This window comes from Musca domestica, unplaced genomic scaffold (genome assembly GCF_030504385.1).
Source record: "Musca domestica strain aabys unplaced genomic scaffold, Musca_domestica.polishedcontigs.V.1.1 1, whole genome shotgun sequence".
Taxonomy (NCBI): domain Eukaryota; kingdom Metazoa; phylum Arthropoda; class Insecta; order Diptera; family Muscidae; genus Musca; species Musca domestica.
In genome coordinates this window covers 7,790,548-7,817,739 of record NW_026712114.1, presented here as the reverse complement: position 1 = coordinate 7,817,739, position 27,192 = coordinate 7,790,548, and the positions used below count along the sequence as shown (strand labels likewise).

Below are 27,192 nucleotides of genomic sequence, written 5' to 3'. Positions count from 1 at the left end.
CTGGAAAAATAAACATGTGTGCAAAATGTTAGCCATCTATCTCAATTCATTCGTAAGATAGCGTGATTACAACAGAAAGACGGACAGACAAACGGACAGCAGACAGACAGACAGACGGACATCGCTAAATCGACTTAGAATTTTACGCTGATCAAGAATATATATACTTTGTTGGGTCTGACATGAGTATTTCGAGGAGTTACAAACGGAATGACAAAGTTAATATATCCTCCATAGTATGGTGGAGGGTATAAAAATAATATTTTCAAAATACCGAATATCGGGAGGTATGATTTTTGGGTTTATACGAAGACGTGGAATTTTTTGTTATAGGTTGTAATCCTGATTAGTTCCTTCAAATACGAAATTTAAAAAAATGTTTAATGTTGCTAATATCAAAAAAGGGGCTACCGTTTTATGTGGGGAATACGAATATGCGAACCATAGACCATTTTCTGTTATAGGCTGAAGTATTCATTGAGATCTTCCAATACGAAATTCGACACAATTCCGGTCTATAATCCCGGTAAAATCATCATAATACCGATTATTGGGTGGTACCGTCATATAGGCACTATATGAAAACGTGGACCGACATGACCAATTCACGAACTTAACCTGCCTACTGGTAAAATAAAATTTTTGTGTAAAATTTTAGCCTTCTATGTCAATTCGTTTGAAAGATAGCGTGATTTCAACAGACAGAAGGACAACTCAGAATTTACAACTAATTTTGGGTCTGTCATAGGTATTTCGAGGAGAAACAGAACCCTCATATAGGTGAAGGGCATAAAAATATATTTTATATGAGAAAAGAATGATAAAAATGATACCTACACTGAATCGAAATGGCCCAGTACTACCGCGTCTAATATAACTTTCATTGTATCTCAGCAAAAATGATAGTCCGGACAACTCGCCTGAATCACGTGCCCTCCAAGGATATGAGGGGTCGATTACCTAAAAAGTGGAAAAATGGTAATTTCCTTCACTTATGCATTTATCACCAATTACCTTCATCATTTTTGAGTCCTCCGAAACAAGAGAATTGAAAACCAAACACACGCCCAACACCGTTCGCTCTCGCACAAAAAGTTTACAACAATCATATCGGGTAGTGTCGAATTCACACCAAACGAACAATTCGTTGCAACGAAACCCCATAAATAGAGCCAAATCATACAGGGAAATATCACGAATCACCGGTGGTAGGGGACCACGTTTTAAAAATTCTCCTATTGGACCTAGATAAGTGAAAGCCACATGATCCATGGCAAGCAGCAGATGATAGAAAGCTTCTCGTATCTCCTTTGTGGCATTTTTGGGAAGATATCTCTCCTCCGCCGCATGATAACGCAGCCAATTGATGTGATTGTAAGGGCACAGAGCCAAGGCGGGGAAACGTATGGCATAGATGGGTAAATGTGCCGTCTCGACCACAGTTACCAAAGGTTGTTCCTTCCGCAAACGAAACACCATCAATAGCATTGTTACGCATCCAATCGTTGCTAAAATAATCACAATTATCCAAAAGATACGTATTGGAGTACGTGTTTCCGGATTCCAAACATGTTGTATACCAGCAATGCAATCTCCACAAAATGGTGTTTGATTTTTCCACTGTTCAAACAATGATTTTCTTTTGTGTTGCGTTTTTATTCCTCCTTTATGGAATATCTGCAGACCTTTTGGATGTGGAAAATTTGTATTTTTGTAATGCGCTAATTCGTTGGGATATATCATGGCTGTTGGCTCGTGGACGCTTAATTGAAAACTGTCAACACTAACGACTCAAGGCTGTAATTGGCATCCCCAGCCTTCTAATTAAGAAATAAGTTTCAGGGGTAGGTGACAACTTCACCAGACCAAAAAATTGATTTCGATGCAAGCATACTATTATTAGTCATTAAACCAACTTTCAGGATGCTTTTTGTATATAAACCGTGAAAAGTTTTGTAGGAAAATGTACGCACTTATGGAGAAGCACAGTGTCTCAGAATGGTTTATCGCATATTTTTTCCAACAGTCGCAGTATGGAGAGCATAGAAAGTTTTGTTCTAACTGCTCGAAATAATCATTTTATTCTGTCTGTGGAAATCAAGCTTGCTTTCCAACGAAATTATATTGGTTAATAAAATTTTACTTAAATGTAATCTAATTTAAGGTTAGGGTATTAAAATGAGATATTTATATCCACGAATTGGTAGAGCCACCATATAAATTTATGTAAAGTATTTTCGGAGTTTCTACACCTTCAGCCATATGGCTACAGAGGGTATATATCATTTGAAACGGCCAAAACGTGCCTAATCGAAATGACGGATTAGTTGATCTAGCGATGTACGCCCGTCTGGCTGCTGCGAGTATCCGATTTGGACCAAACTTGATACATCGTGATATTATATCAAACTTAGGTCGAGTTCAAAGATGGGCAATATCGGTCCTTTTTTCGTACATCAATCACAATTTTCTAATAAAAAAAAAAACTATTTAACTTCACACAAAGAGAAAGGATAATCCGAATCTGCTCCAATTTGGCAAATCCAAATATTTGCATGAGTGCTAGGTCAGGTGCGAAAATGGACAATATCGGTCCACTCCATCAAGTAACTCTCCCATAGCGATTCTTTACAACTTGTTATATTTAAATATTTCTGTCAGCCAGAAAACTGAGAAGAATGTGGAATTTATGATTTCGCATAAAATTGGATATAAACGTTCGATTTTCTTGTAATTTTGCCCATACCAATATTTTTATCCGTATTAGATGAAGCATGAAAATGGAATGCATCGGTCTACTGTATGTGGTACCACACGTCCATATTAACATTTTAAAAAAATTATCACAAATCTTATATAAATTGAAGGAAGTAACCAATATACTCCAAATATGGCACTTTGCAATACTTATATCATATTTATTTAGGTCCGACTCGAATTTGACAATATTGGCACATTCGTTTGGGTCAACAATTTCAATAATCACAACACAAGTCAAAATATATTTAAATGATCGAACATAGGCTGAAGGTATAAATCTGTCGGAAAACCCGACTGATACTTTTAACTTGTTTTAGAAACGTTGTCCAAATGCTATATGGATCGATGTAAATAACCACAAAACATTCCCCTAAGATTTAAGTCAGGTACGGTTATTGGCAATATTAGGCACGTCTCAATAGACCTCCCCCACTAAGGGTAAAAATTGTTAATAATTTTTTAAAATGTGATATCAGTTTCCGATTTTCTTCAAACTGAGCAAATCTCAACATATTGGTATATGTTAGAGCAGGTATAAAAATCGAATATATCGATCAACCCAATCTGATTTTTTGGGAGATACAAATGTTCGAAAATTTCGTAAGTAAAAACATAAAAATTTATATTGAGTGATGTGAATGCATACAGGCAGAATCGAAAAAAAAAAACAATTATGGTACACTTAGTTCTATACCTGATAAATCACTTGAAGAGAAATATCCATATCCGATGTTTTAAAAAAATTTCATATCCCAATATTTTTATCTATAGGTGGCCAGACTGAGAATTGAAAATATTGGTTCACTCTTTCATGTACCTCTCTCACAAAAGTTCATATATAAAGTAAATCGAATCGAATACTAGGCCAAATTTAGGCTGTGGTAATATGTATAGCAAATTTAGGTTTGGTGTGATCATTGAAATCGTTGGCCCACTGCTCATCGTACATCCCATCAAGAGGTAAAAATTTCGAAAAATAACACTGTGCGACATTTTTCACGTCATGGTTTGGGGTGGGACATTCCAATTGTAGGTTATATTGTTCGTCTAGTAGAGCTAAATCCGAAAAAAAATTCTAGTTCCTTTGTCAAACACTTCATATAGCCTGCTTAGTATATATATACAGTGTGAGATAAAAAAACTGCAACAAAGTCAAACGCCATAATTTTTACATTTTTTTAAATTTTATTGAATGAAAGCAAAAAATGTCGGAAATAGCATCAAATTTTAGAACAAGTTTAGATTTGTTGGAATTAATCACCTATGGCACGAATTATGGCCTTCAAACGGCCTATGAAACCGTCACACGCCGCCCGAATGTTGCTCTACGGTATTTTGGTCCATTCCCGGCGAAGCGCTTGCTTGAGGTGATGGACACTTTGGCATTTTTAGTGACATCGGATTTGTATCCAGAAATTTTGGTGGCCATTGTGCGCTAGAAATGAAGCGAGGAACCTCATTTTGTAAACATTCTTGTTTGGCGCGTACTGAGTGCTGAGTCCATGGTTTGCTGCTAAAATGTTTGCGTGGCCGAGGATTTAATGCACCCTCCAGAATATTTTCGCGATGATATTCGGCATTCATTCTGATGCCACGGTCGATCAATACGAGCGGAGAGCGATCATTGGCTGTTATGGCATTCCACACCATCACCATGGCCGGCGCTTGAGTTCTGGTGGCCAACCGAAGGTGCACATCTTTAGCTGACCTCTTTGGCAAGTAAAAACGATCATATTGTTTGTTTTAAAAAACTGCTGGACAACGAATGTTTTCTCATCGGAGACGGAGAAAACCAAATTCGGCTGTTCACCACTTTCGGCCAAGCGAAGCAACTCTTCAGCTCCTTTGAGTCTATTTTCTTTCTGTTGCGGTGTAAGTTCTTGCACTTTTTTGGAATTTCAATGGCTTTACCCCGAGCTCATTTTTCAATATTTGCCGAATGGAATATTGCGATATGTTTTGCTCACGATCCATTTTTCGGCCACTGCTATGCGGGTTTCGATCAAGTCGCTTTAACGATATAGTATCGTTTTACCAAATTTTTGTAAAAATAAATGAAAAATGTTATTTGCGTAAAGTATTTTGTGACACCTGAAGATTGTAATAGTCTCTATTTCTATTGCAATATAGTGTTTTATTTATATAAATTTTAAAATTTTACACAGTAACAATATTTTTAGCTAACAATATCCAGAATTTGATAATTTGATGCCATAAATTGTGAAATCTAAAAAACTAATTAACAAAATATGAATTTATTACAATGTGTAAAGTAATATGTGACATACTGTAACAGATATGACAAAAAATTAATCCTGTACGTATTTAATTAAAAGGGGGAATAAAAATGCCTATTATTCCTTAATCACACTCAATTTTGTAGCAATTCGACGTGAGCGACGCAATTTTTTCATTCTCCTCCATAGAAATCCCAGAAACAGTCTCACGATAGCATAACATATTTCGACCAAACTCAAAACGGATGCACCCCAAAATAGTCCAAATACTCCACCAATATATCCCACCATATTGAGGAAAGTGTAACGCAATCGTGCTTCATATTTTGTAAGAGTTTTACGATTGTAGTAGATATCAATATAGATGACCGGTGCTGTGACATTTGTCGAAGTGCTGGAGAAGAAAAAATGTATGTTACTCACAAAGGAGAATTAAAACTAAAAGTATTGAGTTATTTAAAATATAGACTGCTACAATGGAATGTTTTTTTTCGCAGCATTATACTACAAAAATATTATTATTCGATTTATTTTTTATACCTGGGTACAGGTTGTGCATTGACAGCCGCCAAAAACAACAGCGATTCACAGTTATCGATGCAATCACATATCATACCACGTCCGCTTTCATTCATGTATTCGTCTTGACGAGGTCCTTTCAAGTTATTAAAATGTTCTATTTAGAAAATAAAATTTAGAGTTATAAGCAACTTTAAATAAATAGATATAAATGTATTTTCAAAGATATATCAATAACTTAGCGACTTTTCAAACTCCCCTCGTAGTTATAAATGAAATCGGGCACTCAATTCCTTCTTTTTGTGAGATAAACGTATAACTTTTTTCGAATAACTAGTCAAAATATCCTACAAAACGATTTGTCATAAATGTCAACTGTTGATAAATATTACGAGAAAATGTCGCTGGTCAAAAAGCTAAGGGTTATATCTGGGCAGTGCTATATTTCAATTCAAAATTTTTCAAAAATTAATTTTCCAAAATTTTTTCTAAATTCGAAATTATCAAATTTCATTGTGAGGCTCAGAACAAAAAATAATTGTACACTAAAAAACATCCATCATTGATTATAAAAAAGTAAAAAAAGAAGTTAAAAAGTATCAGTCGGTATTGCCGACAGATATATACCCTCAGCCTATGTTCGATTAAATAATCGAAATATATTTGACTAGTGTTACAATTATTCAACGTTTGACCCTCTATGGAGCCGGTCCCGAAGGAATGGGCCAATATTGTCCATTTCGTATCAGACTCAAATATATGATATAAATATTCCAATTACTTTATAAGAGATATGTAATAATTTTTAGAAAAATGTTAAAATGTGCGTGACGTACCAAATAGAGTCTACCGAAATATTCCATTTTTATACTTCATCTGATACAAATAAAAAATATTGAGCGGAATATGGGCCAAAATTACAAGAAAAGAAATTTATGTCAAACTTTATGCGAAATCATAAATTCCGATAAATTTCATATTCATATCAGGCTTCTTTTTTAAAGAAAAATTTTTGAGCATAGCAAGTAGTAAAGAATGGCTAAATTGATTCGACAGTTATGACAGATAAAATTATAGAAAATTGTGACCCTTTGTGAGTGAGGTACCAGAAGGGGTTCGCAGATATATATAAACTTCACAACCGATTTTGTGTTAGCAAAAATATTTGTGTGTGTGTAATTGGAAAAGAGTTGGATGATTATTTAGCTTTATCTGTGCGTTTTGTTTTTCAAAATCTTGAACCCTATGTATAGGGAAGGTACCAGAAGAAATGGTTCGATCTATACCACCTTTATAACAGATCTTGTGTTGATAGAAACATTGAGATGTGCCAAGTCTAAATGGAATCGGATCTTAATTTGGAGTTTTTTGAGCTTCATGGGTATTCAAAATTTCGACACCTTGTGGGGGAGGTACCAGAAGGAGTGGACCGATACATTCTATGTTAACACCAGATCTTGGGTTTATAAAAATATTGGAATGTGTGACATTTGAAGGCGTTCGGATCCTTACATCACATTTTATAAGAGTTATAATTATTCAAAATGTTGACCCTTTGAGGGGGAGGTACTTGATGCAGTGGACCGGTAGTGTCCATTTTAGCGCCTGACCTAGCACTGACGCAAATATTAGGATTTGCAAAGTTAGAGCAAACCCGGGTAATCGTTTCTCTTTCTGTGCAAAAAATGTATTTTATATATATTTTTTTAAAAATTTCGATCTTTTTTTGGGGGAGATACCAAAAGGAGTGGACCGATGTATTCCCTCTTAACACCAGACCTTGGGTTAACAAAAATATTGGGATCTGTGAAATTTGAAGACTATCGGACTCTTACATCACATTTTATAAAAGTTGTAAATATTCAAAATTTTGAGCCTTTGTGGGGGAGGTCCCTGATGGAGTGGACCGATATTGTCCATTTTCGCACCTGACCTAGAACTGATTATGAACTATTAGGATTCGAATAGATAGAGGAAAATCGAATTATCCTTTCTCTTTCTGTGCAATAAATTATTTTCTTTGAAAATTTTGACATTTTGTGTGGGAGTTACCAGAAGGAGTGGACCGATATTGCCCATCTCCGAACTCGATCTAAGTTTGACAAAAATATTGTGATGTACCAAGTTTGGGTCAAATCAGATACTCCCTTCGGGAGTTATCGTGCGCACCAGCCAGACAGACGGACGGACAACGGTAGATCGATTCCAAATGTTCTAAAACGGATTTGGTCCAAAGAGACCCAGGATCTAAAACCGTTATTTCGACTAGGCACGTTTTGACCGTAGAGGGTATGATATATACCCTCTATAGCCATATGGCTGAGGGTATAAAAACATTAAGTTCGAGCGTGTCCATGTGTGTCACCCACAAATACCAATTTTCAGACAAATCCATCAAAAAAATGTGGCAAAAATCTACTACTGCAGGTACCGTTATATAGGAGCTTTACATAAAATGTATCACCACCGCAGCCGAAACCCATTATGACCAACAAATACCAATTTTCAGACAAATCCTTAACAAATGTGGCAAAAATCATCAAAATACCAAAAATCGGGAGGTACCGTTATATGGGGGCTATACCAAAGCGTGGACCCATACATACAATTTTTCACCACACCAACTAGGATCCAATATGACCTACAAATAACAATTTTCATACAAATCCTAAAATAAATAATATTTAGGGATGTTACAAACGGATTGACAAAATTATTATACCCTCCTTTCCAAGGTGGAGGGTATAAACATTTTTCTGAATTCACTGCACAGGTGCAACAGCTAGTTTGGGATGCGGGTGGACTTAAGTGGTTTTAATAGTATTCGGTTTATAGATGAAAACCCCTACTCAGTTTGTGGTCATATTGCGTTATGGGCTTTTATATAACCTTAACCTCCATATTTTGAACTTTAATATTTCGTAGTATTCACAACATATAGAGCTTTAGAATTTTATTTTGAGCTTTGGATAACCTCAAGAATTATTGTTGGGCCCTTTTTTTATTTAGCCCCATTTAAAGAAAAATGGTCATTTGAGGAATTTTTTTCGTTTTAATCATATTTTCCATCTAGCTCTTTCAATTTTTTGTTTTGTTTCTTTAATTGTAAATATGAAGAAAATCCCTTGCGGAATATTATCAATATAAGTCCACGTTTCGGTATAGCCTTTATAAATGATCTTCTAAACGATTTGACTCTAACTCGGTTTCTCAAGGCCTCTTGCTGTAAAATTCTACATATGTCAAATTTTTTGAGTAGCGCCTAAATGGGATCCTATTAATTTATCTTTTTTTCGAGGTCGTTAAAAATTTCAGAGAATTTTCAACGAATTTGGAAAAATTCTTATCTTAAAGGGGGAGGTACCAAAAAGGGTGGACCGATTTGTATCATTCATTAGTAAAAAATGTGGTATAGTGAAATTTCAAATAATTGTAGGCTTATTTCGCATTTTATAATCGTTCAAAATTTTTCGCGGTTTACGAGCGTTATTTCAAAATGTTAGTAATTTAAAAAATTATAATTGTTCCAAATTTTGACTCTTTTTGGGGAAGGTACGTGATGGAGTGGGTCAATATTGTCCATTTTAACACCTGACCTTGCATAGACAAAAACAATATGATTTGCATAGTTGGTACACAAGCGAATGATCCTTTCTCTTTATATCAGTTAAATTATTTGATTTTCAAATGTTGACCTTTGGTTGGGGAGGAACCAGAACGAATGGACCGATATTGCTCATCTCCCAAATCGATCTATGTTTGACAATAATATTACAACGTACCAAGTTTGGGCCTATTCGGTTGCCCCTTTCTAGAGTTATCGTGCAAACCAGCCAGACAGGAAGACAGACAGTTAACGAACAGACGGACACTCTTAGATTGGCTTTAAATTTCCTGAAATGTATTTGGTTCAAAGAGACCTAGGGTCTAAAACCATTATTTCGATGAGGGACATTTTGGCCGTAGGCACATGGCCGAGGGTATAGTTAGAAATCATATTTGGGACACAATTTTTTTGGTTCGCGTTCACTTTCATACCGTCATACAGGAAAAGTCCTAAGTGTGACGGATTATAATTGAGCTCTTTAAATAAAGGTTGTTGTGAATTTCGTTTTATTTCAAATAACTATTAGAGAGGTTGAAAAAAAATTAGAATATGACTCCGTTTGCTTACCTTTATTTCTGTACAGACAATCTAAATCCGATACTTTACATTCATCAGTTTTGAATTCTCCTAAAAAATAAATAATTTTAGAAAATAGAATACGTAGATGGTGCAAAAATAATAAAGAAATTAAAAATACATTCGGCACTCACAAGTACTCTTGTACAGCAAGACTGTTGGGTTTAACCCCCTAATATTTAAGCAGTAAGAAAATAAGAGAATTCCATACTATTTAGACTTTGAACACATTTGGGGCACTTTAGATCAGACGGAGATATACAGTGACAGCTCGTTTTCTTTATACTTGGCTGGAAACTCACAAGTGGCTATCGTTAGAGCACTCCAGCATTTAAAGGTGAATAAATCTTTTATGTCTCGTACCATCGCTCGTTACCGTGATAATGGTAGCGTAACCCGACGTCATGGAAGTGGAAGAAAGAAAACAGCAACATAAACAGAAATGGTTCGAAAAGTAAAGAAGCGACTTGATCGAAACCCGCGTTGCAGTGGCCGAAAAATGGCTCGTGAGCTGAACATATCGCAATATTCCATTCGGCAAATATTGAAAAATTAGATCGGGGTAAAGCCATTGAAATTCCAAGTTACACCGCAACAGAAAGAAAATAGACTCAAAAGAGCTAAAGAGTTGCTTGGCTTGACCGAAAGTGGGGAACTTCCGAATTTGCATTTCTCCGATGAAAAAACATTTGTTGTCCAGCAGTTTGTAAACAAGCAATATGATCGTGTTTATTTGCCAAAGAGGTCAGCTGAAAATGTGCACCTTCGGTTGGCCACCAGAACTCAAGTGCCGGCCATGGTGATGGTGTGGGTCGCCATAACAGCCGATGGTCGCTCTCTGCTCATATTAATCGACCATTGCATCATAATAAATACCGATTATTATGTCGAATATATTCTTAAGGGTGTATTAAAGCATTGGGCACGCAAACATTTTGGCCGCAGACCTTGGACATTCCAACAGGACTCAGCACAAGCCACTCAAGAATGGTTACAAAATGAGGTTCCTCGCTTCATTTCCAGCGCACAATGGCCACCAAAAACTCTGGTTACCAATCCGTTGAACTATTGTGTCTGGAGTATTTTGTAAAGCAGGGTTGGCACTAAAAAATACCAAAGTGTCGATCACCTGAAGCAAGCGCTTCGCCGGTAATGGGTCAATATACCGCAGAGCAACATTCAGGCAGCAGGTGGGTTTCATTGGCCCTTTGGAGGCCATATTTCGTGCCAAAGTTAACCAATTCGAACAAATCTAAAACTATTCTAGAATTTGATGTTATTTCCGACATTTTTTGCTTTCATTCAATAAAATTTAAAAAAAAAAATAAAAATTATTGCGCTTGACTTTGTTGCAATTTTTTCATCTCACCCTGTCTGAGAGTTACATCCAAATCTGAACCAATTTTGAAAATCAAAAATTAGACTTCATTTTTTTACTGGATTTGCATTTGTTTAAATATCAAATATATCTAACCCGAATTTCTTGATTCTAGACACGAAGATGTATATAGGAGCTATAACGAAATTTGAACCGATTTAACCAATTTAAAAAGTCCGTCCTTAATAAAACGATCTACACAAATAGCCATAGCAATCGGGAAATAAATAAAAAAAATTCACTTACGCAGTTCCGGAAAATACAATGTCATTGAGCAGTTACAATAGTCTATAACATGTCGATGTTGACAATAGGTTTGACAGTTCAATTTGTTATAAGGAAATCCCTCCAGTCGGCTATATTTTGTTGATTTCTCATTCTACGAAAAAAAGTAAAATAATACTTCTTTTAAATGTATAGTTCCCGACAGCTAGTCTCACCCAAAATAAACAATTACGTCTTTCCGGTTCGATGATTCTAGCCTCTGATGAAGTCTCAGTTAGTGTTGGTGATATCATTACATCCGAATGGGTATTGGGATAGAATGTATGATGAAATTGCTGATTCCATTCTTCGGCTTGTTTTACCAATAGCTGCCAGAAATAGTGCAATTTTTTTAGAGATGTAGATTTTCTAACGAAAAAACAATACTTACAGTGACTCGAAATGGTATGGTACTATTAGGTCTAACATAACTTTCATTGTGCCTCAGCATAACCGTTATACCGGACGGTTCGCCTGAATCACGTGCCCTCCAAGGATAACTGGGGTCGGTTAACTGGAAAATTCAAAAATTGTTATTTAAAAATAAACCTACGTTTCACACTCCGTATTTAAATAAAAACCAGTGAAGAAAGTCTTAAAGTCGGGCGGGGCCGACTTTATGATACCCTACACCACTTTGCTAATTTAGTAGAGCTCCACATAACAATTAAAAGTTTTTTAGCGTGTACAATCATACATGCTATGATTATAATTATAATTTAAAGTTCAAAGGACTAAATATGCCGAAGCATTTGTATCTTTTAAATTCGGAATTGTATTGCCCATTTGGTGCACAATTAATTTGAAATCGGATAAAGATATATATGGGAGCGATATCCAAATCTGAACCGATCTCGATAAAATTTGGCAAAGATATTTCTGAGCTGTATTTGATATATTTCCCTGAATATCGTTGTTACGAAGTGTGTATTACGGTTGTTGGTAAAAATATAACAAATCGGATGAATAATATATATAGAAGCTATATCTGAACCTATCTTCACCAAATTTGACATACTAGCTTCTAAACTCAATTCGGTCGTAAGTGCCAAATTCCATCCCATTTGGACAAATATTAGACGTTTGGTGCACAATAAAAGGTAAATCGGACGATGTTATATATGGGAGCTATATCCAAATCTGAACCGATCTCGATAAAGTTTAGCAAATGTATTTCTGAGCTGTATTTGATATATTTCTCCAAATATTGTTGTTGCAGAGTGCATATTACGGCGGCGGTGGACAAAATTAACAAATCGGATGAACAATATATATGGGAGCTATAGCTATATCTGAACCAATTTCGATCAAATTTGGCACACATATTTTCAGGCCTAATTTGGGTGTATATGCAAAATTCCATACAATTCGGGCTGATATTACACGTTTGGTGCACAATAAAAGGCAAATCGGACGAAGATATATATGGGAGCTATATCTAAATTTAAACCGATTATCTCCAATTTCAATAGGTTTCGTCCTTGGGCCAAACAAATGATCTGTGTAAAATTTCATCTGGATCGGGCAATAAATGCGACCTGTACTTTGTTTACAAAAATACATGGACAGACGGACGGACGGACATGCATAAATCGACTCAGAATATGATTCTATGCAGATCATCAAAAGGAACTATTGGTCTATCTCGTTTCATTTTGCCTGTTACAAACAAATGCACAAAGACATAATACCCTGACCACCTTGTGGTGTAGGGTATAACAAGTAAGCAAAGGCTATAGTCGTGCGGGGCCGACTATGTTATACCCTACAACACTTTTTTTTATACTTTTATGACAGGAGGGCATTCTAACTTTACAAAATTTGTCAAAATCGGTTTAGCCGCTCTTGAGATATAAGCATTATAGCTAACATCCCCTTCCTTTTTTTATACACATTGTATATATTTCGCTATATATATATCTGTCTATATATATATCTGATATATTTAATATCGGCGTTTACGTAACGGTCAGAATTGACCTGTTCGTCTATTTGTGATTTCGCCGGGATTAAAAATATTCGCCGTTTAATGAAAATTTGACTTTTATTTAACACAAGTGTCAAAATTGGAAGGCTTCTGTCTAAGCTCTAGGCCCATGCTAACTTCTGCTTTGATTGGTCTATAATTGCGACCTGTAGAGCAACTGCAAAATCAGGATTTTTTTCAGTTTTTGCTCCATTTCAACCCCTATATATTATGCAATCATCCCCAAAAGAAATGGGGTTCTATTCTGACCCTAGTCCAACTTCCATTCAAAATTTCGTGAAGATAGGACCATAATTGCGACCTGCTTAGTGATTACAAATTAACATGGACAGACGGACAGACGGACATACATAGCTAGATCGACTCAGCTCGGCGAGCTGGGAAGATCGATACATACTTTCCTATGTGGGAAACCAATATTTCGTGGTGTTACATAATTTTTGGCCCAATCAAACTTATAATACCCCCAACACATAGTGTTGTAGGGTATAAATAGTAGATTTTCACTTTATCGTTTACTTATTTCATCCAAACTCATTACTCATTCAACCCTCATCTTTTGAATTACCTGTATCTTTTTTGAATCTTCCGAAACGAGAGAGTTGAAAACCAAACACACGCCGAGCTCCGTACGCTCTCGTATAAAAATCTTACAACAATCATATCGGGTAGTGTCAAATTCACACCAAACAAATACTTCGTTGCAACGATAAGCCATGAATTGGGCCAGATCATGCAGGGGAATATTACGAATCACCTGCGGTGGGGTTCCACGTTTTAAAAATTCTCCTATTGGTATGAGATGGGTGAAGGCCACATGTTCCATGGCCACCAGTAGATGATAGAAGGATTCTCGTATCTCCTTTGTGGAATTTTTGGGAAGATATCTCTCTTCAGCTGCATGATAACGCAACCAATTGATGTGATTGTATGGACACAGAGCCAAGGCGGGGAAACGTATGGCATAGATGGGTAAATGTGCCGTCTCCACCACGGTTGCCAATGGTTGTTCCTTCCGCAAACGAAACACCATCAACAACATCAATATACAACCTATGGTAGCTGCAATAATCACAATTATCCAAAAGATACGTATTGGAGTACGTGTATCAGGCTTCCACACGTGTTGTATGCCAGCAATGCATTCTCCACAAAATGGTGTTTGATTTTTGAATTTTTCAAACCATGATTTTGTTTTGTGTTGCGTTTTTACACCTTTGTTGAAGATTTGCAATCCATGAGGATGTTCGAAATTTGTATTTTTATAATGTGCCAATTCCTTAAGATATATCATGGCTATTCATTTGGTGAAGTACACTTGTCCACCAGCAATTTGTACTGTCCAAAGTTTTGTAGAAAGTCGACAATTTCCGATGTTAGAAATTCACCTACATTTGACAAATATTGGAATAGTTATAAAGTTTTTTCCAACTTCATAAAACGGACGAATTTACTAAGTTTCAGTGTTGGCTATTATTATTTTTGACCTTTAATTAAAAGTACACGCTTTGTGGTATCAGTATACATACACTCACGTTTGTGCGTAAATTAGTGACCAGCACCAGGAAAATATATTTATATGCCTGTCTACTCTGCAAGCAAAAAATATTCCTGGGGTGACTTAAAAGTCACTCAAAGGTATAGAAATAATCGCGGATAATATTGAGTGACTAAATACTGTTTAAAAATCAGTAAATCACTTCCGCGTCAATTATTAGAACTAAAAAAAATTCAAGTAAAAAAGCAGTAAGTTCGGCCGGGCCAAGCTTCGAATACCCTCCACCATTAGGAACGAATTTGGGAATTTTCAAAAAAATAAAATCCGTTAAAATTTGCGTTTTTATCTTAAAAATACCGAATATAAGCGTTATATAGGGGTCTATACGAAGACGTCGATCTGCATAGGCAATTTTGTCATAAGCCATTACAATATTCACATACGAAACATGAAAAACCGGGAGGCACCGTTATATCGGCTTAGACAATTTCAAATACGAAATTTCAAACAATTTCAGTGAGTTTTGTACCTAAAATCATCGAAATACCTAATATATGAGGCCTATAAGAAGACCTGGACCTGCATAGACTGTAGTTCCCATTACGAACTCTAAATACGAAATTTGAAACAACTCCGGTGAATAATGTCCCTGAATTGGCCAAAATATCGAATGTTGGGAGGTACCGTTGTATGTGGGCTATACGATATAGTGGACCTATATAAAATTTCTCTTAAAGGGGATAAAGTGCTTACAAAGAACTTCTACTTCAACTTCTATCGTTGTTCGTTTTGACAACAGACGGTCGGTCGACTTATTTACGCTGATCAAGAATACACAGGGTGAGATAAAAAAACGCCACAATTTTTACATTTTTTCTTAATTTAATTGAATGAAAGCAAAAAATGTCGGTAATAGCATCAAATTTTAGAATAAGTTTAGATTTGTTTGAATTGGTCACCTTTGACACGAATTATGGCCTTCAAACTGCCAATGAAACCGTCACACGCTGCCCGAATGTTGCTCTGGGGTATTTTGGCCCATTCCCGGCGAAGCGTTTGCTTGAGGTGATCGACACTTTGGTATTTTTTTGTGCCAACCTGGCTTTTCAAAATACTCCAGACACAATAGTCCAACGGATTGGTATCCGGAGATTTTGGTGGTCATTGTGCGCTGGAAATGAAGCGAGGAACTTGATTTTGTAACCATTCTTGGTTGGCGTGTGCTAAGTGCGATGGTGCTGAGTCTTGGTGGGATGTTCAAGGTCTGCGGCCAAAATGTTTGCGTGCCCAAGGCTTTTATACATCCTCAAAAATTTTTGGGCAAATATTATTCGGCATTTATTTTGATGTTACGGTTGATTAGTACGAGCGGAGGGCGACCATCGACTGTTATGTCAGCCCACTCCATCACCATTGCCGGCGCTTGAGTTCTGGTGGCCAACCGAAGGTGCCCATTTTCAGCTGACCTCTTTGGCAAGTAAACAAGATCATTTTGTCTGTTTACAAACAGCCGAACAACGAATGGTTTCTCATCGGAAAAACCAAATTCGGCAGTTCACCACTTTCAGCCAAGCGAAGCAAATCTTTAGCTCTTTTGAGTCTATTTTCATTCCGTTGCGGTGCACTTTTTGGAATTTCAAGGGCTGTACCCTGAGCTCATTTTTCAATATTTGCCGAATGGAATATTGCGATATGTTCAGCTCACGAGCCATTTTTCGGCCACTGCGACGCGGTTTTCTATCTAGTCGCTTTTTTTATTTTTCGAACCATTTCCGCTGATTTTGCTGTTTTCTTTTTTTTTCCATCGACTTCCTTGACGCCAGGCGAGCGATGGTACGAGACACAAAATATTTATTCACATTTAAATGCTGAATGCTACTTGTGGTTTTCCAGCCAACTATAAAGAAAACACACTATCACGCTTGAATTCCATCACGAATAATATTTTTCTGGAAAACTCTCACCAAAATGCTTTTGTATGCTTGTAAACAATATAAAGAACTGTCGGACGAGTGGCTTAGATATGACAGCTGTCTGAAGTTGGTTGGAGTTATGTCTAAAATTATTATTTCAATGGGTTATAAAAAGTATGACGAACTTAATTTATTTCCATCCAAAGCGAGAACTGCACCACAGTGTCATATAATTCTCATATAGAAATATGACTTATAGGTTTCCAAATATAAAATAAGAATCAACTGTAGCTATTGTTTGTGTAATGTACCAAAAATGTCCTTTTACCTTCCTTGGTGCCACTAATTAGCGAATCTTTGACGATATTGTAAATGTACAAACTATCGAATTTATCAGCCAAGAAGCGTCACTGAAGTGGCGTTAGAGTGAGAAACTCACTTATAAATTCTTGCAATGGCATTCTCCTCAAAGAAGCATAAATATGTTCTACCGATAGCATCCGCATACTGATGGTAGGGCAATAGCACGGCTAATTATATTATGTAGCTTCTAATCCAGTAAGAATTTGTAAAGAAAATTAATCGCGAAAGTATAGATAAAAATAAAGACTCGTGTATTGTCGTTTTTAAAGTTCACAATGCAAAGTATCCTAAATAAGGAAAACCCCTAAACTTTTAGGAAATTTTCGGGTTACGATTTGGTGAAATATTAACTATAATTATTATTAAAACAAGTAAGCAAAGGCTATAGTCGTGCGGGGCCGACCATGTGATACCCTACAACACTACAATATGTTAGAAGCCCCCTTATGTCCAAATCCATTTTGGAAGATTTCGCTTTTGAAATTATGTGACGGAATACTGCCCAGATATTACCCTTAGCATTTTGACCAGGGACATTTGCCCAATATTTACGCACTCCGTCGAATTTTGCGATCATCTCCAAAAGCAAGAGGCCCCTCTGTATCTCCAAATTTAGACTCTTCTATACTATCTTCTTGTCTACGATATTTGGCTATATTCGTCAACGAAATCATCAAAAAAAGGCAGAAGTTCACATTTTTGAAATTATGTGACGGAATACTGCCCAGATATTACCCTTAGCATTTTGACCAGGGACATTTGCCCAATATTTACGCACTCCGTCGTATTTTGCGATCATCTCCAAAAGCAAGAGGCCCCTCTGTATCTCCAAATTTAGACTCTTCTATACTATCTTCTTGTCTACGATATTTGGCTATATTCGTCAACGAAATCATCAAAAAAAGGCAGAAGTTCACATTTTTGAAATTATGTGACGGAATACTGCCCAGATATTACCCTTAGCATTTTGACCAGGGACATTTGCCCAATATTTACGCACTCCGTCGTATTTTGCGATCATCTCCAAAAGCAAGAGGCCCCTCTGTATCTCCAAATTTAGACTCTTCTATACTATCTTCTTGTCTACGATATTTGGCTATATTCGTCAACGAAATCATCAAAAAAAGGCAGAAGTTCACATTTTGTGTATATCGGCTATCGCCTGTAAGTAATGTTGGTATTTTTCAGACAAAAGTAGTGGTCCATTCTACCCGCTGTCCAAAACTCTAACTATATGCGAGATTTTGTGTACTTTGGTTTCTATTTATGACCTTTATAACGGCTGCAAAATCAGGAACATTTTTAGTTGCTGGTCCATTTCAACCCCTAAATATATTGCGGACATCTCGAAAACAAAAGGCCCAGCCCTTCTGAGCCTAACCCTACCCTTTTCGTGAGGATCGGACGATAATTGCAATCTGTATATAATATCCCAAACTTGTGTTGTAAGGTGGAAAAATATTACAAAATGTACACCTTAGTCAAATTGAAAAAATCGCATGCGATAAAAAAAATGAAAAAATAAAAAAATGTCACAAAATACTACAAACTCTATATTAACATAATTTATGACTTATTTTTTGCGATTTTTTTAGATTTTATACTTTTATGTCAAGAGGGCTCTCTGAATTGTCAAAATCGGTCCAGCCATTCTTGAGATATAAGCATTCCATCTAACATTCCTTTCCTTTGTATATACACATTGTATATATTTCGCTATATATATCCGATATATTTACTATCGGCATCTACGTAACGGTCAGAATTCACCTTGTTCACTTTCATGAAGTGTCGAAATCTGGGATTTCTGTTGCTGACGTCAAACCATCAGATACAGGATTAATCTGGCTACGTTACTTGAAGCTTGGGATATTTTTTGCCTGGTTGATAAATGGCGCACTCGCTAGAATGGATCCAGCGAGCACTCAAACATTTGGTCAAAGAATGTTTTTGGTTGGTTGTTTTTTAATCGTTGAACCGAAAAGACGTCCGTATCGAAAATAAATTGAATTAATGTTTTCAAACTAACTTTTTTGAATTAATAGCATTTATAATTGTTGCACAAGAAAAAATAAAACGGAAAGTGAAAACATTTTCAACACAAAGTGTTAAAATAAATGCGTTTTTTATTTTATTTCAAAGTTCCTGATTTTGCTATCGTTGTTTCCCGCTGTGCTTCGGCGGTGATTGCATTGTTGTTTTTCTTAATTTGCCAAGTTTTTGTTTGAGACAAAAACACACCTGTTCGTCTATTTATGATTTCGCCGGGACTAAAAATATTCGCGGTATAATGGAAATGTTATAGTCTTTTTCACCCACTAAATATTACCCGATGACCATCAAAATTGGAAGGCTTCTGCCCCGCCCGAAGCTTTAGCCCCATGCTAATTTCCAGGATCAGGATCAGGATTTTTTCAGTTTTTGGTCCATTTCGACCCCTAAATATTGTGCGATCATCTCCGAAAGAAATAGGGTTCTATTCTGACCTTATCCCCACCTCCATTCTAAATTTCGTGACGATCGGGCCATTATTGCGACCTGTAGAGTGATTACAAATTAACATGGACAGACGGACGGACGGACATACATAGCTAGATCGACTCAGCTCGGCGAGATAGGATGATCCATATATACTTTCCTATGTGGGAAACCAATATTTCGAGGTGTTACATAATTTTTGGCCCAATCAAACTTATAATACCCCCAACACATAGTGTTGTAGGGTATAAATATTAACCCTCATCCGAGTCACCATATAGACATTTTTGGCCCATTTTCTAATTTTCGGATTACGATTCGATGGATTTCCTCCATTTTGGTATTTCGAATACATTATTTTTGTCGAAATTGTTAACCGTCAAGCGAGACACGAAAGGGGTCCTTTTGGTCCATTTATTTCAAAACGGTTAAAAAAATGTTCTTAAACGGGATTGTGCGAGTCTAAATAACTTCTTCCTTCATTGACTTTTACGTGCCTGCTATTTTAATACCTTTATCATAGTATGGAGAATACATTAAGTTTGTCATTCCGCTCGTAACTCCACGAAATATATACATTTTAGAACTTTTATAACTTCTGAATCAGCATAAAATTATGTGTCGATTTAGTGGTGTCCGGCTGTGGAAACTAGTCTTTCTTCCGAACGAAATGAAGTAGGTTGATATAATTTTACTCAGATGTGTTTTGGTTCTGCAGTAATTTTGGGATATATAGGACCACATATCAGTATAGCCCCTTTATAACTGTACCGGCAGATTTTGCTCTTTTGACTGTTTAATTCGCAATTTTAAACCCAAATTTGCTATTAGTTGACTGGCAGTTTGTGTTCCCAGTATAAAGGCAAAATCCTGCATAGAACTGTCCATATAGTTCCAAGTTTTGGTATAGCCGAAATTAGGTGATTTTTATACACTCAGCCATCTGGCTACAGATGGTATATATCATTTGATGCGGCCAAAACGTGCCTCATCGAAATAATGGTTTTAGACCCTAAATCTCTTTGGGCCAAATCCGTTTAAGGGCATTTGGATTCGATCTAGCGATGTCCGTCCATCTGTCTGTCTAGCTGGTGTGCACGATAACTCTCTCGAAGAGAGTAACCGATTTGGTCCAAATTTAGTATATCGTAATATTATTATCAAACTTCGATGAAGTTCGGAGATGGGTAACATAGGTTCCCTTCTTTTGGAACACCCACCACAAAGGTCGAAATTTACAAGAAAGGACTCTACTGCACAGAAAGAGAATGGATGATCCGACTTTGCTCCAACTTTACAATTGCTAATGTTTCCATCAGTGCTAGGTCAGGTGCTAAAATGGACAATATCGGTCCACTCATCAAGTACCTCCCAAAAAAGGGTCAAACTTTTAAAACTCTTATAAATAAAATAAAATGATAAATAAGCATCCGACTCTCTTCAATTTTCACACCTCCCAGTATTTCTAGTAACATCTGGTTTGTATGTCCTCCCCCACAACGGGTCAACATTTTGAATAACCATGAAGATCATAGGGCGCAAACTGATTCCTTTTAAACTCGGCACACCGCAATGTTTCTATCATCACAAGATCAAGTGTGAAAATGAAATGTGTCGGACAATTCTTTCTGGTACCTCCCCCACAACGGGTGAAAACTTTGAAAAATTACATATCTCATAAAATGCGCATATCTCATATCGGATTCTCCTGAAATTTCACAAATCACAATATTTTTGATAACACAAGATCCGGTGTGGATATAGGACATATCGCACCACTCCCTCTGGTACCTTCCCCACAAAGGGACAAAATGTTGGATAATTATATTTCTCAAGCGTTCGAAACAATTCAGTGATTCTTTCCAAACTTATTTTATATAAATAATTCTCTCAAAGAGAAAGAGAATATCGCTTCTACCAGTATCACGGTAACGAGCGATGGTACGAGACACAAAAGATTTATTCACATTTAAACGCTGGAGTGCTCTAACGCTAGTCACTTGTGGTTTTCCAGCTAAATATAAAGAAATCACACTATCGCGCTTGAATTCCATTATGAATACCTTTTTTCTGGAAAATTCTCACCAAAATGCTCTTGTACGCTTGTAAACAATATAATGAGCTGTCACTGGAATAATTTTAACAGCTGTCAGACGAGTGGCTTAGAAATGACAGCAGTCTGAATTTGGTTGCATTTTCTTCATCTCATCCTGTAATAGGTATTTCGTTCAACTTTTTTAAATTTTTTTAATAACCATTATTCCATATAATTGTAAATTAATATTAATTTTTTTTAAGTTTTGCATATTCCAATATTTTTATCAGTATAAGATGAAGAGGAATGCTTCGGTCCAATTTATCTGGTACATTGCACACATTTGAACATTTTCCAAAAATCATCACATATCTCATATAAAGAAGAGAAAGTAGTCGATATAGGTCACATCTGGCGCCTTGTAATAATTGTATTAGACTTATATAAATTGACATTATTGGACAACCCTTTGGGAACCTCCTTCATAAATGGTCAAAGCTTGAATAATCATAACACAAGTCAAAAATATATAAACAAATCGAAATTGACTGAGGGTATACATCTGTCGGCGGTATACATCTGTTTTAACTTCTATAATTTTTATTTATTATAATTTTATTTATTATAATTGCTTTTTTTTTTAAGACAAATTTCATTTTATTACAAAGAATTGAATTCGAATTTGTATATCCTATCTGACACCCGGTAAAAATATTGTACGATATTGAAATATTGAACTTATTATTATTCATAAATAACATTCAATGTTGTTGCAATGCGGCGTGTCCGGCGTATTGTATTACATTTCTTCCATATGAATCCAATAATAAACCTCATGATAGCATAAACCATTTCCACCAAACTTAAAACCGATGCACCCCAAAATAGTCCAAATACGCCACCAATATATGCTGTCATACTGAGAAAAGTGTATTCCAAACGGGCGGCATATTTTGTAAGAGTCCTACGATTATAGTAGACATGAACGTAGATTACAGACGCTGACTTTTTGGGCAGAAGACTGAAAGCAAAAAATATTTTTTTTAGTAATTTAAAAAAAAAAAAACAATTTTTTCAACATGGTGTTAATAAATATTTTTATTCAGGCTACCTGTGAATGGGTTGAGTATTAACGGCCACCAGATATATCAAGGACTCACAATTATCTATGCAATCACATATCATGCCTCGGCCATTCTCATCCATATATTGATCCTAGCGAGGTCCTTTTAGGTAATTAAAATTTTCTGTTTCAATGAAATAAGAAAAAATAGTGATTGATTTGTAAATAAATGTTAAAATGTAAACTCGCCTCTATTTCGGTACAGACAATCCAAATCTGATACTCTACATTCCTTTAAACTATATCCACCTACAAAAAATGATTATTATTTGTTTCTAATTTAATTAATATTAATTCATATTCACTTATTTCAGGGAAATATAATGTCATCGAGCAGTTACAATAGTTAATCACGTGTCGATGTTGGCAATAGGTCAGACAATTTAATTTGTTATACGGGAATCCCTCCAGTCGATTATATTTCGATGATTTCTCATTCTACAAAGAAAGAAAAAAATGACAAAAATTAAGTCAATATTCAAGTATTACTTTTTCGACACTTAGTCAATGTCATACTTTGGCGTTCCATATGAAATTTGTATTTTTGTTTTTTTTTTTTTCAAATTGCTTTGAGGTGACTTAAAATTGTGTTTATATTTGTAACTGAAATTGTTAACAATAACATATGTATTTGCTCTGCCTGAAAAAGAAGTTGACTTTGGAACAAAAACCAGTTAAAAAATATTAGTAGGTTTTACCGACAGATATATACCCTCAGTCAATGTTCGATTATTTAAATATATTTTGACTTCTGCTATAATTATTCAAATTGTTGACCCTCTATGGAGTAGATTCCGAAAGTATGGGACAATATTGTTCATTACGTATCGGACGTAAATAAATATGATATAAATATTGCGATGTTCCAGCTTTGGACTACATTTTCAGAAAATATTAAAATGTGCTTGAGGTACAAGACATAGTCGACCAAAGTATTCTATATTTCATCTAACACAGATAAAAATATTGCTAGGGGCAAAATTACAAGAAAATCGAACATTTATAACCAATTTTATGCGAAATCATAAATTCCATATTCATCTTAGATTTCTGGTTGAGAGAAATATTTAAATATAGCAAGAGCTTCAGGAATATTAAAAATTTTTACTCTTTGTGGGGAAGATTCCAGAAGGAGTGAAAGGATATATCACATCTTCACAGTAATTAGAAATAATGGGATGCCTGAAATATGAAGAGAACTGGATGCTTATTTCGGATTTTATAATCGTTTTGGTTATTCAAAACTGCGGCCCTTTATGGGGGAGGTACCAGAATAGATGGTCAGATCTCTACCATATTTATAACAGATCTTGTGTTGATAGAAATATTAAGATGTGTCAAGTCTGAATGGAATCGGATGTCAACTTCGCGTTTTATGAACTTCATGGATATTTGAACCTTTGTGGGTGCGGTACCAGAACGACGGGACCGATGTCTTCCATCTACACAGCAGACCGTGTGTTAGTAGAAATAATGAGATGTGTGAAATATGATGAGATTCGGATGCTTATTTCGGATTTGATAATCTTTGGTTGTTCAAAACTTTGACCCTTTGTGGGCGAGGTACCACACGGAGTGTTCCGAGCTCTACCATATTTATAATAGATCTTTTGTTGATGGAAATATTAAGATATGCCAAGTCCGTTTTTGAGTTTCATCGATATTCAAAACGTTGACCATTTGTGGGGGAGGTACCAGAAGTAGAAAACCGATGTCTCCTACCTTCCCAGCAGCTCTTGTGCTATTTGAAATAATGGGATGTGTGAAATATGAAGAGAATCGGATGCGTATTTCGGTTTTTTAAACGTTTTAGATATTCAAAACGTTGACCCTATATGGGGTAGCTCCCAGAAGGAATGGTTCGATATCAACCATCTTTAAAACAGATCTACAGAACAGATTTGCCAAGTCCGAATATAATCGGATGTTAATTTCGCGTTTTCTGAGTTTTATGGGTATTCACAATGTTGGCCCTTTTTGGGGGAGGTACCAGAAGGAGTGGACCCATATATTCCATGTTCACTGCAGATCTTGTGCTATATGAAATATGAAGAGAACCGGATGCTTATTTCGGATTTTATAATCGTTTTGGTTATTCAAAACTTATGACCCTTTGAGGGGGAGGCACCAAAAGAAATGGTCCGATCTTTACCATAATTATAACAGATCTTGTGTTGATAGAAATATTGAGATGTGCCAAGTATAAATGGAATCGGATGTTAATTTTGCGTTTTATGATCTTCATGGATATTAAAAATTTTAACCTTGTGGGGGAGGTATCAGAAGGAATGGTCCGATCTCTACCATATTTATAACTAAACTTTTGTTGATAGAAATATTGAGAAGTGGCAAGTCTGAATGGAATCGAATGTTAATTTCGCGTTTTATGAGCTTCATGGGTATTCGAAATTTTGACCCTTTATAGGGGAGGTACCAGAAAAAGTGGGTCGACATATTTTACCTTCACACCAGTCCTAGGGTTAATAAAAATATTGTGATGTGTGTAATATGAAGATAATAGGGCTATTACATCACATTTCATAAGAGTCATAATTATTCAAATTTTTGAGGGGAGGTATTTGATGTAGTGGACCGATATTGTCAATTTTCGCACATAATCTAGCACTGATGCAAATATTAGAATTTCCAAAGTTAGAGTAAAATCGGATTATCCTACCTCTTTTCGTACAGTATTTTTTTTTACATTTCGACCTGTACCTGTACCTATATTGTACCTATATTGCCCATCTCTGAACTCGTTCTAAGTTTTACAAAAATATTCTGATGTACGAAGTTTGGACCAAACTGGATACTCCCTTCGAGAGCTATCGTGCGCACCAGCCAGACAGACAGACGGACGGACATCGCTAGATCGACTCTAAATGTCCTGAAACGAATTTGGTCCAAAGAGACATAGGGTCTAAAACCGTTATTTCGGCACGTTTTGGCCATATCAAAAGATATATACCCTCTCTAGCCATATGGCTGAGGGTATAAAAAGAGCTTACCGAAAAACCTAGGATATCACCTATATCTCATGGAACGCTTCAGTATGATATCGACTATATGTCTGTATCCTATTTTCAAGCCAACCTTACCCAAAATAAACAATTACGTTTTTCTGGATCAATAAGTCGAGCCTCCGATGCAGTTTCGGTTAGTATCGGTGTTATCATGACATCAGCATTGGTATTGGGATAGAAATGATGATACAGCTGTTGTGTCCATTCTTCAGATTGTTTGATCAAAAGCTATAACCACAAATAATGAAACTGTTACAGAAGAATTTCCCGTTCAACGGGTTTCAAAATATACTTACACTGAATCGAAATGGAGCCGTACTATTCGGCCTAACATAACTTGCATTTTGTCTAAGCATAAATGTTAAACCGGACGTTTCACCGGAATCCCTTACCCTCCAAGGATATGAGGGATCAGCTATCTGAAATGTGAAAAGATATGCTAATTTCAAGTCCAGAGGCGTTAACGAATAAAATTACCTTTTTCACCTTCGACTCCTCCGAAACCAACGAATTGAACACTAAACATACCCCCATATCGGTACGTTCTCGAATAAAAAGCTTACAACAATCATATTTGGTTGTGTCGAATTCACACCAAACAAATACTTCATTGCAACGAAAAGCCATATACAATGACAAATCATATAGAGGAATATCACTTATAACCGGTGGTAGGGGGCCACGTTTTAACAGCTTCCCAATCGGGGTTAAATAATCAAAAGCCACATGTTCCATGGCCACCAGTAGATGATAGAATGCCTCACGCATTTCTTTCGTAGCATTTCTGGGAAGATATTTCCTTTCGGCAGCATGATAACGGATCCAATTGATGTGATTGAAGGGGCACACGGCCAGGGCGGGAAATCGTATTGCATAAATGGGTAAATGTGCTGTCTCCACCACGGTTACCAAAGGTTGTTCTTCCCGCAAACGAAACACCAGCAATAACATCAACATGCAACCGACAGAAGCTAGAAGTATTACAATGATCCAAAAGATACGAACGGATCGTCGTGCTTCACAATTCCAAATGTATTGTATGCCATGGATACAGTCTCGAAAAAATGGTGTTTGATTTTTAAAATTCTCCAACCACGATTTTTCTCTCTCAACTTTTTTGATGTCACTTTTAAAGATTTGCAAACCTCGAGGATGTTTGAAATTTGTAGTTTTATATCGCACCAATTCGTTGAGGTATATCATTGCTCCTGTCCTGTAGATGTTCAATTGAATACTGTCGTCATTTCTATATCAATGTTCATAGTTGTCACATAGTAAGGTTCGTTCCAGGTTTAGGGTATTAATTAAGTTATTAATCAAAGTTGAAGCGTCATAGAGTCGAAAAACGGATATTTCATTGATACTATTGACACTTCTTTGAATCCCAAAAATTAACCACACTACAGACATGCTATTATTAGAATGCATTAG

At 36.1% G+C, this 27,192-nt stretch overlaps 4 protein-coding genes across 4 annotated transcripts; all 4 read right to left on the bottom strand.

Moving 5' to 3' along the window:
- Positions 1-4,940: 4,940 nt before the first annotated feature.
- On the bottom strand, positions 4,941-6,427 carry LOC131802102 (pickpocket protein 19-like). Its single transcript, XM_059121488.1, has 3 exons — positions 6,353-6,427; positions 5,538-5,673; positions 4,941-5,391 (listed from the first exon to the last, which is right to left on the bottom strand). Exons 2-3 carry the CDS (start codon positions 5,630-5,632, stop codon positions 5,115-5,117), a joined length of 372 nt encoding a protein of 123 aa, XP_058977471.1. The 5' UTR covers positions 5,633-5,673; positions 6,353-6,427; the 3' UTR covers positions 4,941-5,114.
- A 3,207-nt stretch (positions 6,428-9,634) lies between these two features.
- On the bottom strand, positions 9,635-14,622 carry LOC101897122 (pickpocket protein 19-like). Its single transcript, XM_059124222.1, has 5 exons — positions 13,897-14,622; positions 11,733-11,855; positions 11,535-11,670; positions 9,691-9,750; positions 9,635-9,642 (listed from the first exon to the last, which is right to left on the bottom strand). The coding sequence occupies exons 1-5, from the start codon at positions 14,620-14,622 to the stop codon at positions 9,635-9,637; spliced, it is 1,053 nt and encodes a 350-aa protein (XP_058980205.1).
- A 7,641-nt stretch (positions 14,623-22,263) lies between these two features.
- LOC131802082 (pickpocket protein 19-like) lies at positions 22,264-22,853 on the bottom strand. Its single transcript, XM_059121454.1, has 2 exons — positions 22,727-22,853; positions 22,264-22,636 (listed from the first exon to the last, which is right to left on the bottom strand). Exons 1-2 carry the CDS (start codon positions 22,819-22,821, stop codon positions 22,360-22,362), a joined length of 372 nt encoding a protein of 123 aa, XP_058977437.1. The 5' UTR covers positions 22,822-22,853; the 3' UTR covers positions 22,264-22,359.
- Positions 22,854-23,171: 318 nt separating this feature from the next.
- On the bottom strand, positions 23,172-26,712 carry LOC131803142 (pickpocket protein 19-like). Its single transcript, XM_059124216.1, has 4 exons — positions 26,239-26,712; positions 26,058-26,180; positions 25,854-25,989; positions 23,172-23,176 (listed from the first exon to the last, which is right to left on the bottom strand). The coding sequence occupies exons 1-4, from the start codon at positions 26,710-26,712 to the stop codon at positions 23,172-23,174; spliced, it is 738 nt and encodes a 245-aa protein (XP_058980199.1).
- Positions 26,713-27,192: the final 480 nt, after the last annotated feature.

What these genes read in the sequence shown, in the direction of transcription:
- LOC131802102 (XM_059121488.1), bottom strand. Translation starts at nt 5,632, where the DNA reads ATGAATGAAAGCGGACGTGGTATGATATGTGATTGCATCGATAACTGT. An exon ending in AATGCACAACCTGTACCCAG is followed by an intron (nt 5,392 to 5,537) that starts GTATAAAAAATA and finishes TTTCTTCTCCAG; the next exon opens with CACTTCGACAAATGTCACAG.
- LOC101897122 (XM_059124222.1), bottom strand. Translation starts at nt 14,622, where the DNA reads ATGATATATCTTAAGGAATTGGCACATTATAAAAATACAAATTTCGAA. An exon ending in AAGATTCAAAAAAGATACAG is followed by an intron (nt 11,856 to 13,896) that starts GTAATTCAAAAG and finishes TGAATTTTCCAG; the next exon opens with TTAACCGACCCCAGTTATCC. An exon ending in AATCATCGAACCGGAAAGAC is followed by an intron (nt 9,751 to 11,534) that starts GTAATTGTTTAT and finishes TTTATTTTTTAG; the next exon opens with GAGAATTCAAAACTGATGAA.
- LOC131802082 (XM_059121454.1), bottom strand. Translation starts at nt 22,821, where the DNA reads ATGGATGAGAATGGCCGAGGCATGATATGTGATTGCATAGATAATTGT. An exon ending in AATACTCAACCCATTCACAG is followed by an intron (nt 22,637 to 22,726) that starts GTAGCCTGAATA and finishes TTTTGCTTTCAG; the next exon opens with TCTTCTGCCCAAAAAGTCAG.
- LOC131803142 (XM_059124216.1), bottom strand. Translation starts at nt 26,712, where the DNA reads ATGTTATTGCTGGTGTTTCGTTTGCGGGAAGAACAACCTTTGGTAACC. An exon ending in AGGAGTCGAAGGTGAAAAAG is followed by an intron (nt 26,181 to 26,238) that starts GTAATTTTATTC and finishes TTCACATTTCAG; the next exon opens with ATAGCTGATCCCTCATATCC. An exon ending in CGGCTCCATTTCGATTCAGT is followed by an intron (nt 25,990 to 26,057) that starts GTAAGTATATTT and finishes TTGTGGTTATAG; the next exon opens with CTTTTGATCAAACAATCTGA.